Raw genomic sequence first — 11,861 nt, 5'->3', positions numbered from 1 at the left:
CTGGGTCTTCAAAGAAACTTCCATGCCCCTCATCCTGGACACCCTGCCCCCCGCCCCGTTCAGACCATTGAGGATGGAATGACCAAGGGAATAAATACACTAAAGTTCACACTCCTGACCATGGCATTCAAAGCCTCTCTGCCTGTTTCCCAGCTAGAAGTTGTAAGGAGGTGCAGAACTGGCTGGTGGTCAGAGCATGGGCTCTGAAGGCAGGCTGACCTGGGCCTAATCTTGCCTTTTGTTTCCAGATGATGGGACCCTCCTTTCTGGGCCTTGGTCTGCTCAGCTAATAATGGGCACAACCAAAAGAACTTTGGAGCAAAGCCTGACTCCAGTGTTACTAAAAAGCTACAGCCTTCAGGAGAGCATGCAACCCAATAAGGGACCCACAAAAAGGACAGAGGCCCTGAGGATGGAACAGAGGCCAGAAGACTCACACTTGTCATCAATGGATTTTTAACAAAACTGCCCCAGTAATTCACTAGGGAAAAGAAAGTCTTCCCCACAGATGTTCCTGGAACAACTGGATAGGCTATACGGAAAATGGACCTGAACTCCAACCTCACATTGTATACAAACATTGACTGAAGGTGAATCGTGATCTCCATGGAAAAGCTGAAGCCATAAACCACTTAAAAGAAAGCCTAGAAAATCCCTACAAAGTGGGTTCAGCAAATGTTGACAAAAAGCACACAGAATGGTAGAAAAGCAAAATGTAAATTGGACTTCATCAAAATTTAAAACATCTGCTCTAAGAAAATGAAGTGAGCCCCAGAATGAAAAAAATATTCACAATATACCTACCTGACATAGGACTTGTCTCCAGAATATGTGAAGAATGGGCCCAGAAATGAAGCCACTGTGGGTCCCTGGTAGACTAGTGCCATGCCAGCACATAAGCAGTACTTGGGGATGGTGGCAGCAATGACCCTCACAACCCAGGCCAGGAAGTCACCCTAGCCAGCCCACGGTCATCAGTCCAGGCCAGCTTCCTAGCCTGAGGTCAGCAAGGCTGAGGAGGGGGTATCCTACCTGGGACTCTGCCCCCCCAAACTTGGCCAACCCACAGCCCCTATGGCAGCACAACCCACAGAGCCCCCTCCTGTCTGAGTATAAAGTACAACCCTCAAGGGACTGAATGGTGTAGAAAGGAGGAGCAGGTTCAAGCTACCCACAGATCTGTGTCCAGAGTCATCCTGATGGCTCATAGAGCAGGGGCCAGGAGCAGGCAAGTTCAAGGCCTAACCGCTACCTTCTACTGGGTGGCTGTGGCCAGTGGCTTTCCCTCCTGGGCTTAGGAGACAGGTGCAGGACAGATCCTTGTGGTGACCTATTCCCAAAGAGCCCCTTTCCCGGAGGCAGGATGAAGCCGTGAGATGGGCCTCAGGTGCTGTGCTGACAGAAGTTGGAACACTGGCTCTGCCTGTTCTGGTGGCAGCATGTATGGGAAAAGCACCTACAGCCCCAGGTTGGGGGAAAAACTAAAGGAGATCAAGGGGAACTCCTAGCTTCAACCCCAACCCTTCCCCCTAGTCCCTGCAGGATCCAGTTCTGCTGACCACACACTCTTCTTCACTCTGAATGCACCAGGCTCAATCCTGCCCCAGGACCTTTGCACTGGCTATGCTGCTACCCAGACTGGAGCTGTCAGTTTGCAGAGTAGCCAGCCCCCTGTGGTCACTGAGGTCTCAGCACCATCCCCAGTTAGGTCCTGTCAGGATCTCCATTTTCAGATGGGGCAACAGAGACAAGAAAAGTGGAGGAACCAGCCCAGCTGAGTGTGAACTCCTGCGAGATCCAGCTGGGTACCCTGAACGCATCACCTCACCTCTCCGGCCTCCATTCCCCCTCTGTAAATCAGGTCTGCTGCCACGGTGGCCTGAGAGGAGACACTCTCCACTCTGGTCCGTGGCCCTGGATGTGACATGGGCCATCTCTGGCCCAGCCCCAAGTGACAGTGGAAGAAGGTACTGGAGACGGCAGAGTGCGGGGTAGGAGGCTTTATTTCACGGGAGGGGTCAGAAGGAGAACCTGGACAGAGGGCAGCAGGCGGTGTGGGCAGGGGTTGACGCTTGGACAGGGACTGAGTTGGGAAAGGGCTGCCCCCAGGCCTGTTGGGAAGGAGAAACTGGCCTCTGTTGAGACCTAACCCAAGGGGGTGGGGGTGGGAATTGGGTCTGGAGGAATGAGGGCCCCCTCCCTCCTGGCTGGATATGAAGCCCAGGCCCTGCCTCACTTTCCTCCTATAGGGCCACAGTCCCTCCTGGCTCACTGGGGCCACATGGCCCCCACACCTCACTGCTCTCGCCCCAGAGGAGGGGGCTAGATCAGACAGGGCAGTGGACAGGGAGCCTGGGGAAGTTAGGGAGCGCGGGGTGGGGTCCATGGTGTGCGAGGGGGTGGTGGCCGCCTGGGTGGTCAGTTCCTGGCAGCGATGACCACAGAGAGAGCCACGCCCCCCAGGGCAACAGCAGTCGCCCCAAAGAGCCACTTCCAGGGGATGGACTGTGGATAAAGGGGAGGGAAGAGAAGGCTGGAGGGCAGTCAAGATGGATACCCCGGGCTTCAGCTACCAACATGGTCCAAACAGGCCTCCCAGCAAACCACTGCCTGACAATGCCTTTCCCACCTTCTGGCAAAACTCCTACTCATACATCAAAACTCAAGCCAAATGTCCCCTGTTCTAGAACACCTCCCCTTCCCCTCTGGAAGAGCTATCATTCCCCACCCTGGGCCCTCCAACTTGTGTTCCATCTTCTGTTCTAGCCCTGGCCGCATGGGGCTGAGGCTTCTCTGTGTACCGTGTAGTCCAACACAGCCCAGTTGACAATGCTTGCAAAATGAAGAAACTCCTTCTACGTGGTGTGCCCCGCCCTTAGCCCCTGCCCCTCCTCTCAGAGCATCCCTGTGCCTGCCAGCCCCCGCTCACCCAGGCACCCTTGCCAGGACACTTGGCAGGCAGCCGGCTGGGGTTGCCCAGCATTTTCCGGTACAGGGCAGTCTCCGTGCTCCGCTGGGCTGCGTGCTTCTTCACCAGTTTCGATAGCTCTGCGTGGATCGTCTACAAGAGGTGGGTGTCAGTTGGCTAAGAACACACAGTGGAAGCAGCCAACCTGACCATCATTTCTGATGTGCTGCTTTTCTGGTGCCCCCAGTCACTTTGGGGCTAGGACCACTGGGCCATAAAAGTTCCATCGGCCCCACCCTGGGCATCAGCAAACTGGACTGCCACCTCTATCTCCCTAAGTAACCAGTGGATGGGGCAGAGCACAAGGTGGCCAGAACACTGGAAGATTTGGGGAGAAAAGCTGAGTTTGCTGATACTGGCCATGTTGGTGGCACCCTTGGCTCTGGGACTCCTTTGGGAGAGAGGTGAGCCCAGACCACCTATGCAGGGGTGATGGGAGTCTCAGCAAGCTGGCTGGGGCTCTCTGGCCACCCACCCCCTCGCTGTCACTGCCCAGGCTGGGGCACCATAGGGAGAGCCGCAGCCAAAAGGACAAGGGGAAGACCACCAGATGGCAGGGCAAGACCCAAGCTTGCCTCCTTTCTGCTCACCTTATTGGAAGGTTCCAGCTTCAGGGCTGCCCTCAGAATGGGGATGGCCTCACTGTACTCCCCTTGCTGGGCCAGCACCTGTGGGAGGAGATGGATGGCATCACAAGAGACCATGATCTTCTTCAAAAGGCTCAGCTCTGCCAGGCTCCTGGCCACCTTGACTAGTCCCAAATCTATCACCAACAATCACCCCAGGGATCCAGCCACCCTCATATCTTTCCCAAGCCCTCAGAACTACATGAGTGCCCACTGGGTTCAGTGTCATCCCAATCTGCTCCTTCCCTTGCATGTCAGTCTCATCCTTTGCAGGAAACCTGGGTGGTGGCCTCAACCCTGGCTGGCTCAAGAAGCCAACTGAACATTTCCAAAACTTTGACTACAGTGAATGATTCAGAGCCAACCAATGAGATCCAGCCGGAACTACTCTGGTGTCACTGAGAAACCAGATACTAAGCAGGGAGGATGGAAGCCTTGAACTTTTGAGCGGACAGGAAGAAGCATCTTGGTCACCATGAGAGGAAAACCTACAGCAGTCAGGCAAAGCATCCCTACAACATTGTTTAACACCCGGATCCAGCCATGCCTGAAGCAAGACCCTGGTACTTGACAGTTTTATAAACTATTAATTCCTCCTCTTGCTTGAATCTGTTTGAGTAGGTTTTTGTCACCTAAAACCGGCAATGTAAATGTGTGTGAGGCTACATGATCAGATAATCCCACTACCCCCAAGATTATAGATCCTTGAAAAAAATAGAGATGGCATCTTCTTTCCACATTTCAACACAGACCCCTGCACACAAGTGCTTAAAAAATGCTGGTTGGAAGGAGGCCCTATTCATGCCTCTCATAAACAGGCTAGGTGACCCACAGTTTGCTTGTTCTTTTTTTTTAACACTATTTTTTTTAAAGATTTTATTTATTTATAAGAATATACGGAGAAGAGAGAGAGAGAGGCAGAGACACAGGCAGAGGGAGAAGCAGGCTCCATGCAGGGAGCCTGACACGGGACTCGATCCCGGGTCTCCAGGATCACACCCTGGGCCCAAGGCAGGCACCAAACCACTGAGCCACCGGGGCTGCCCCTACAGTTTGCTTGTATTTCAATTTCCTCAGTTTACTGCTGAAAGGTGCTGAACCTCTCCCCAAAACACACACAGACACAGGGGTGGGGATGAACAGAGATGGGGCAAAACCAATTATGATCAAGTCTACACAGGCAAAATTCATCCCTACATTCCATAGCACTTACTGGGCTCCCACTGTGTACCTGGCCCTGTTTGCAGGGCTAGAGATTTACCAGTGAGTGAAACACACAAAATTTCCAGCTCCTAGTAAGGGACATAACAGCCACGATGACGCCTGCCTGTGCTGACGGCAACACGGAAAACATGAAGACGGGGTAGGGGGGTCAGGTGGGCACGGCAGGGAGAGCTTCCTGAGGAGGTGACATCAGAGCAAAGACCTGAAGGAGGTGAAAGAGGGATCCATGGGGGGATCCGACGTATGAACATCTCAGGTGGAGAGCACAGCCTGTGCAAAGTCACTCGGGTGGGAAGAGACCTGGCCTGGGCAGCAAGCAGTGAGAAAGCTGAGCAGGAATGGAGAAAAGAAAGAGGAGAGGTAGAAGGCGATGGTGGGAGGACCAGATGACTCAGAGCCCCAAGGGTTGCCATGAGGACTTGGCTTTCACTCCGTGAGACAAGTGAACCACAGAGGATTATATGCAAAGAGCAGTCACCAAAGGGCCGCTAAGTAGTGTCAGGTATAAGAGGGAACCTAAGACCTAGGGTTCAAGTCTGGCCTCAGTCAATGAATTGCTGTGTTTCAGGCCACACCCCAGCACCTGTCTGGGACTCAGTATCCCTACCTGTACCCCAGAGAGCTTGGCTGGTTGACACCTATGCCTGTCTCAAATCCAGAGTTTAGAACCAGCCCCACTGTCCTAGGTTGGGGGGAACTAGCCTGCCCAGCCGGAGCTTATGCTCATCTGCCCACAGCTCGTGGTCCATCCATCTGCAGCCTGCAGCTTACCTTGCCCTTGCGGAAAAGAGCCTTGATGTTGTCAGGCTGGTGCTCCAGCACAAGGCTGCAGGAGCGCAGCGCTGCACGGTAGTGATCCAGCTTCAGCTGTGAGGCCGCCAGGTTGTTCAGACATTTCACCTTCAGCTGTAGGAGCTGCTCCTCCTCCTCAAATGTCATGTCCACTGTGGGAGGATGGCGTTCAACCATGGCAGTGGTCACCACGCTGCCAAGCCCCCACAGCCACCCATGTGGAGGGCCAGCTGGCTTCTACCCCCAGGGAAAGGCTCCCCACACACTGTGTCACCCAGGCCCTGGTGGAAGGGGGGACTGGGTGGGGAGGGCCTCAGAGAACCTCAGTCACAAGAGACTGGGGAGAGAGGCTCTGAGATCCTGGGGGCGGGGCCTCCACCATCTATTCCTCAGAGTACCTCAAGCCTCTCCCGTCTCAGTTTCTGTATCTCTAACAGGGGCCAAGACCAGCACCATCCTCAGGGCACTCCTGAAGGGTCTGTAAGATAGAGCCTAAGCAACGCGAAGGCTTAACCACAGGGCACATAGTTGACACGATCTACAGTTACCCACATTCTAACACCTACCTGAGTTCTATAACATTCCACTGATTGGGGACATACCACACAAGTCTACAGTGGACCCTAGCCTAAAGGTTAGGAATAGTTGGACATCTATCCATATTCTGTTCTGAAATACTCCAGAACATTCTGAGTCTGAAGCCCTCTGTGGCTTGATGTTTCTGGCACTAGTGGATGCCTTCACAGGGGGTGGGGGGATTTGATGTGGCAGTCACCTTTGGCGCTAGAGGTGATGGCCTTGATGGCGAGGTCGTAGGAATTGGCCGCCAACACGAAGTCGGCCCGCTGGTAGTGGGCATTGCCACACTCCCGCTTCCGGTTGGCCAAAGCCACACGTTCCTGGCCTGTGAGCATTTCCAGGTCAGGCCCATCCACGGCAGTCTTCAGGGTCACCTCCAGGCACAGGGCCGCGTGTGGGGGGATGTATGGGCTCCTGCTGGGGGATGGGGCAAGAGCAGCACTCAGACCCAGCGGCCACCACGAATGAACCCGTCATACTGGGTTGGCTAGGGAGCAGGGGGGAAAAGGCTCAAGACTTGGGAGCTGGCCCCACCGTCACCCCCTCCTCAGTAAAGCAAAAGGGAAGTGACTTGCCACCCATGAGCTACCTGACTTTATGAGTGACTTCCCCTGCCTAAGTCTGTTTCTTTTTCTATAAAATTGGTAAGCAAAAGGGTCCCCCACAGGGAGGGATCCTGCTGGTGACAGGTTCTCACCTGCCCTGGGGGCCATAGCAGTACTTAGAATCAGCAGTGACCATAGCTGTCTCCCCCACATCCATGAGTGGAACGCTGAGATCCAGGGCCTGGATATGTGGGGGCAAGAGAGTCAGGCTCAGGTACAGAGTAGCAATACCATTCCTGCTCTGACCCCACCATCTCCCCGCCCCCCAGCCCACCTCCTCCCCCTCCAGGCTGCAGCCCCGGCCTCCTCCACTGGGCCCCAGGCCAGATGCCAGGCCCCTCGCCCCCTCCCACCTGGATGACGTCGCAGTCGCCCAAGGTGAACACCAGCTCTGGCTCTTCCTGCACCCGAGTGCCATTCTCCAGCGAGGTCTGCAGCTGTACAGTGACCACCTGGCCTTTAGCTGGGCGGCTCGAGCCAGGTGGGCCTGGGACCAACGTCTTCTTTCGTAACAGCCCATTCCCTGTCGGGGAATCAGGGACAAGCAGTCTGTCACTGGGCAGGTCAGATGGGTGCTTGCTCCCCAAGCACTCCTCTTCCAGCACCCTGCTGAGCCTCAAACAGCTGCCCTGCCACTTACTGGATAAGTGACCCCATGCCTCTGGGATAGTCCCTGGCGGGACACTAGGCATGAAAGGGTGATGATAATGGCTGCCTGTATGACCATTACCTTAAGAAAATTAAGATAGCAAAGGCAAAGTGCTGAGAAAAGTCCTCCTGCCCAGCAGAGTCAGGCTGACAGGGATGTCCAGAAAAGACTCTGGAGCCACCCTCCACTCCCTCTCCTGGCTCCAATCCAGCCCTTCAACATTTGGGCCTCAGTTTACCTCGCCATGAAATGGGGTCATCAGGGGGCCCCCTGGTGACACCCAATGAGCACTTTGCTTGGTTAGCAGAGTGCCTGTGACACCAGGAGTGAGTCCCTACCAAAGCACAATGTCACCAAATTTAAAAGTTAAACAGAGCGAGAAGACCTATAAGCAAAGTGCCCCTAATTGCCTCACAGCCCATGTTTTCCTCCATGCCCCCGTAAATCAAAGGCCAACAGCCACTGAGCATGCATGAGGCCTTCACGAATCCACTCAAGGTACCCCCAAAACAAAGATAGCCAATGTCATCCCACAACAACCACTGAGACAAGCGAGGGCTTATATCTGTGAGGCCTGTCATCGTAATATCACCTGCAATCACCCATATTCTGACATTTACCTGGATTCTATACTATTCTAGTCTGGAATATACCATAACTCTGAACAGACCTTAGACTGAAGGTGAGGGACAGGGAAATATCTATTAATATTCTGGAATATTCTAGAATGTTCCAAATTTCTGTACTGCTCCCCAGCTTATATATGCCCCATATCTGGTCTCAGAACCATTGATCTAGTGGGTCCCTAGGAATCCTGTGTCTTTAAGTTCCTGGGCACTAATGATGGATGTGCTGGTAGGGTTACAAGCAGCCATCAGGATAGACTCTGGGCAAATCACGTGCCCTCTCAAGGCCTCAGTATCCTTGTATGGAAGCCCAAATTCTGACCTCAGAAAGCAGCTGGCTCAAATATAAATGCACAGTCAGGTTTGTGCTTAGAGGCACAGCATGGCAGCTCTTAATAACAGTAGAGAAGACCTTCCCAAATTCTAATATAGCAAAGGAAGCTGTCTGTTGAGCAAACACCTCCACTTCTCTGAGCCTCAGTTTCCTCATTTGTAAGATGGGAATATGGTAAGAATTACATCAGAGGGTTACTGTGAAGCTAAAATATGATGCACAGGCCCTGCACAGAACCAGTGCTTAGTAAATACTACCTGGTGTTATTTTTAGAAGTAACGTTTCTATTAGCAGTAGAGATGATATTAGTAACAATTCTGTGTTATCAGTATCAGTATTATATGATACTATTGCTTTAATATTAGTATCAGTGATCCGATTAATGATGTTTTACTGCTACATTTATTAGCAGATTCTAACATTATTTAACATACTAGATATCAGCACCAGTAGCAATATGTTTCTCTAGTTTCCAGAGTTGCTATCATGGGGCACATGGTGGGCCACGTGTGTGGGTTCCCCTAGTTTCTTCCTTGCAGGACTTCTCTGAGCAGTTACAATGAGCCAGACAGAGGACTGAACAAAATAGGATGTTCACAGATCTATTTGACCCCCAGACACATTTTCAGGGGACAGGTACTCACCAGACAAATATTAAAAAAGCAGCAGTGGGGGCTGGGAGTTGCCAGCACCTGACATACTGGCTGTGTGGCCCTGGGCAGGTGACTAAGCCTCTCTGAGCCGCTCTTAGCAGCTCTGGGAAACAGGAACATAACACAATGTGCATGTGCGTGTGTGCATGTGACAATGAAAGGGGTTCTTAAATATGAAGTGTCTCAACCAGTTGCCGATGGCTGGCGATCACCGTGATTACATGTTTAACTTCCAATCTACTTCATAGCAGAAAGGGGAAAAGGAGGCTCAGGGGAGAGGAGGGCCTAGGCCAAGGTCATTTCTGATCCTGAGCTGTCCAGGCCATTAGGGTCAACCCAAGCCACCCCTGCTCCTTACCCAGGATGTCCAGCCACTCATCCGGAGCTGGGGCGGGCTCGGGCTCAGGTTCCATGGCGGCCAGGAACTCTCGGGCCAGGGCCCCAGGTTGCTCAGCCTCCTCCAGTGGAGGCTGCCCCACATCTTCAAGTGGTGGCAGCTCATTCAGGTCTTCCTCCTCCTCCTCCTCCTCTTCCTCCTCCTCGCCCTCTGCGTCTTCCACCCCATCCAGCACCTCGAAGTCCTCAAGTGGTGGGACCCCAGCAGGCGGTGGGGCAGTGGGCTCAGGCCCTGAGGCAGAGGGCTCAGCACAGGATGCCATGCTGCTGGGGGGACGGGAATTGGCCCTGGTGGGGGGAATGGATGGGGTAAGAATTCCTCTCTGCATCCATTCACCATGCTGCCAATCATCTGCTATGTGACTTGGAGGCTCCAGGCCTTAATTTCCTCATCTATACGGTGGGTAAAGAACAACCTGGGCTTGACCCCACACATCAAACCCTGAGCATCAATCAGTCCCAAACAATAATAACTGTTATTACAGCTAATTATTTTATAGTTTTTACAAATACCCAGAGAAGTAGGAAACACTCCCCTCTCCACACTATATCTTGCAGAAAAGGCAATTGAGGCCCAGAGGGGCAAAGCCATTTGCCCAAGGTCACATAGCAAGGCAACTGCAAGGGACAGAATTTGAACCTGGGGCTTTAACTGATTAAATGCCCAGAGGGGGTACTGGGATTTTGTTAGAGGGACTGAAGTCTCAGGAAGTCTACTTTTAGAGCCCAAAGGGAACTGAATTTTTACCAGGACTCCCTACCTCCAGCTGCCCCTTCTCCTAAGGGTTGCCACGACCCCAAGCCTTTTCTTTCCATACCGACTCTAATGCCACTTCCCCAATACCAAGGACCCTGGCTCAAACCCTTCCCTGGGAGCCCTTTCTCCTAGAGCCTCCTGACCACTCTCTCCAAGTAGCCTCCTGTACAGAAGTGGTCAAGACCCCCACGACATTCTACAGCCCCCTCCTCGGGCTACCAAGAACTCCCCCTCTCCCCCAGGCCCCCAGCTCGGAGGTCGTAGAGCCTAGCCATCATCCTAACCCACAGCATCTCCCTAACCCTCACCTGCCTGCTCCTTCCGGGCTCCAGCCCCATTTTCTGAGACCCTCCCTGCCCCCACCCCCACAATCCCCTGCGCCCGCATACTCGCTCTCCCCCCTCCCCCAACCACCGCCCCCAACCCGGGCAGCTCCCCCGAGAGCCGCTCAGTCGACCCGTAAACACCCTGATGTCCCCATACGCTCCTTTCCCAATCGCATAACACCCTACGCCCTCCAGACACCCCTCGCCTCGACCTGGCTCTCCGTCAACCTCCCACCCAGGCTCCCAACGCCTCATGCCTGTTTGACGCCACCACTCTGGGGCCCCCGACCCCCCGCACCCTCGGGGCCCCGGCCCTGCACTTCTCTGCCAGCACCGCCCCCACCCACTCCCCTCAGCCCCCTTCGGCCCCCACCCCCGGCCGCCCGCGCTGGGCCGCGCCCCCTCTAGCACTCCGACCCTCCGCACCCCCCGGCTCGCCTCCCCCCGGCGGCCCTTGGCCCCGCCCATCGGCCCCAGCCCCCGCCGCCCCGGCACCCAGACCAGCCCCGGCCTGGGCAGCGCCCCCAGCCGGCGCAACCCTGCCGGCGCCCCGGGACACGTGCCTCCGGCTCCGGGACCCCCGCCTGGGGTCCTGCGCCCCCCTCCCCGCCCCCAGCCGCGGCCGCCGCGCCTCGGGAACCAGGCTCGGGCGCCCGGCCCCGCCCCCACCGTGCCCATTGGCCGCCGCTGCTGCGACTGCGGCACCCATTGGTCCGAGGGCGCATCCGTCGCGGGAGCAAGCACCACCCCCTTCCTGCTTGTTTCCGCGGGGCGTTCTTAAAGGGGCAGAGGCTGCCCCTCCACCCCGGGCGGGGGCGGGGGCAGGGGGCTCTCCGGATAGGAGTCCTTTCGCCAATCCGCGTCGCGCTGCTTAGCGGGACTAATCGTTCCGGTCTGAGCTTCATCCTGCTCATCTGCGAAATGAGGATAAACACCCCCATCCACGCACTTTCACATTGTGGGGTGGGGGGGTACTTTGGGGAGGACAGTCCTAAAAGGTATTTCTTTGAGGAGCTCCGATTTGACCGTCAGGGCAGCTCTGGGACTGTTGGATAAACCCACCCTGAAGCCCTAGTTACAGATGTGGACCCAAGGTCTCGAGGGGGAGAGATCACCCAAGGGTACACGGAACCCCCTCCCCCCGTGTGGACTGTCTAATCCCCAGGAGGGTGCCTTTTGCGTACAGGAGCTCAATTAATAGGTGAACGACTGAGCCAGGAGGGCTACTGGAAGGAGTTTCTCCTCCTTGCACCCTCTGTTGAGGGGTGATAAGGTACCCATGGCATCAGGAGAAGGTGGCAGCTTCGATTAGATGGGCTTTTATGG

At 54.9% G+C, this 11,861-nt stretch overlaps 1 protein-coding gene across 3 annotated transcripts; it reads right to left on the bottom strand.

The window, feature by feature from the left end:
• Nucleotides 1-1,985: 1,985 nt before the first annotated feature.
• FKBP8 (FKBP prolyl isomerase 8) lies at nucleotides 1,986-11,226 on the bottom strand. Of its 3 annotated transcripts, none has more exons than XM_025458098.3 (9): nucleotides 11,099-11,226; nucleotides 9,415-9,740; nucleotides 7,148-7,317; nucleotides 6,887-6,975; nucleotides 6,386-6,606; nucleotides 5,590-5,762; nucleotides 3,559-3,636; nucleotides 2,930-3,061; nucleotides 1,986-2,505 (listed from the first exon to the last, which is right to left on the bottom strand). In XM_025458098.3, exons 2-9 carry the CDS (start codon nucleotides 9,713-9,715, stop codon nucleotides 2,419-2,421), a joined length of 1,251 nt encoding a protein of 416 aa, XP_025313883.1. In that variant the 5' UTR covers nucleotides 9,716-9,740; nucleotides 11,099-11,226; the 3' UTR covers nucleotides 1,986-2,418. The 3 variants fall into 3 exon arrangements, with proteins under 3 accessions (XP_025313883.1, XP_025313884.1, XP_048954044.1); XM_025458099.3 differs by having other exon boundaries at nucleotides 6,386-6,603; XM_049098087.1 differs by lacking the exon at nucleotides 11,099-11,226 and adding an exon at nucleotides 10,909-10,961.
• Between the last annotated feature and the right edge of the window lie 635 nt (nucleotides 11,227-11,861).

The sequence above is a fragment of the Canis lupus genome, chromosome 20, assembly GCF_003254725.2.
Source record: "Canis lupus dingo isolate Sandy chromosome 20, ASM325472v2, whole genome shotgun sequence".
NCBI lineage: Eukaryota > Metazoa > Chordata > Mammalia > Carnivora > Canidae > Canis > Canis lupus.
The sequence above is the reverse complement of the archived record's forward strand: the minus strand, read 5'-3'. Positions and strand labels throughout refer to the sequence as shown.

Bases quoted from the DNA above. Each gene is read 5' to 3' on its own strand.
- FKBP8 (XM_025458098.3), bottom strand. From the start codon at position 9,715: ATGGCATCCTGTGCTGAGCCCTCTGCCTCAGGGCCTGAGCCCACTGCC. The intron at 3,637-5,589 runs GTAAGCTGCAGG...CTCCTCCCACAG, and splicing joins CTCTTTTCCGCAAGGGCAAG to GTGCTGGCCCAGCAAGGGGA. The intron at 3,062-3,558 runs GTGAGCAGAAAG...CACCTCTTGTAG, and splicing joins AGCTGGAACCTTCCAATAAG to ACGATCCACGCAGAGCTATC.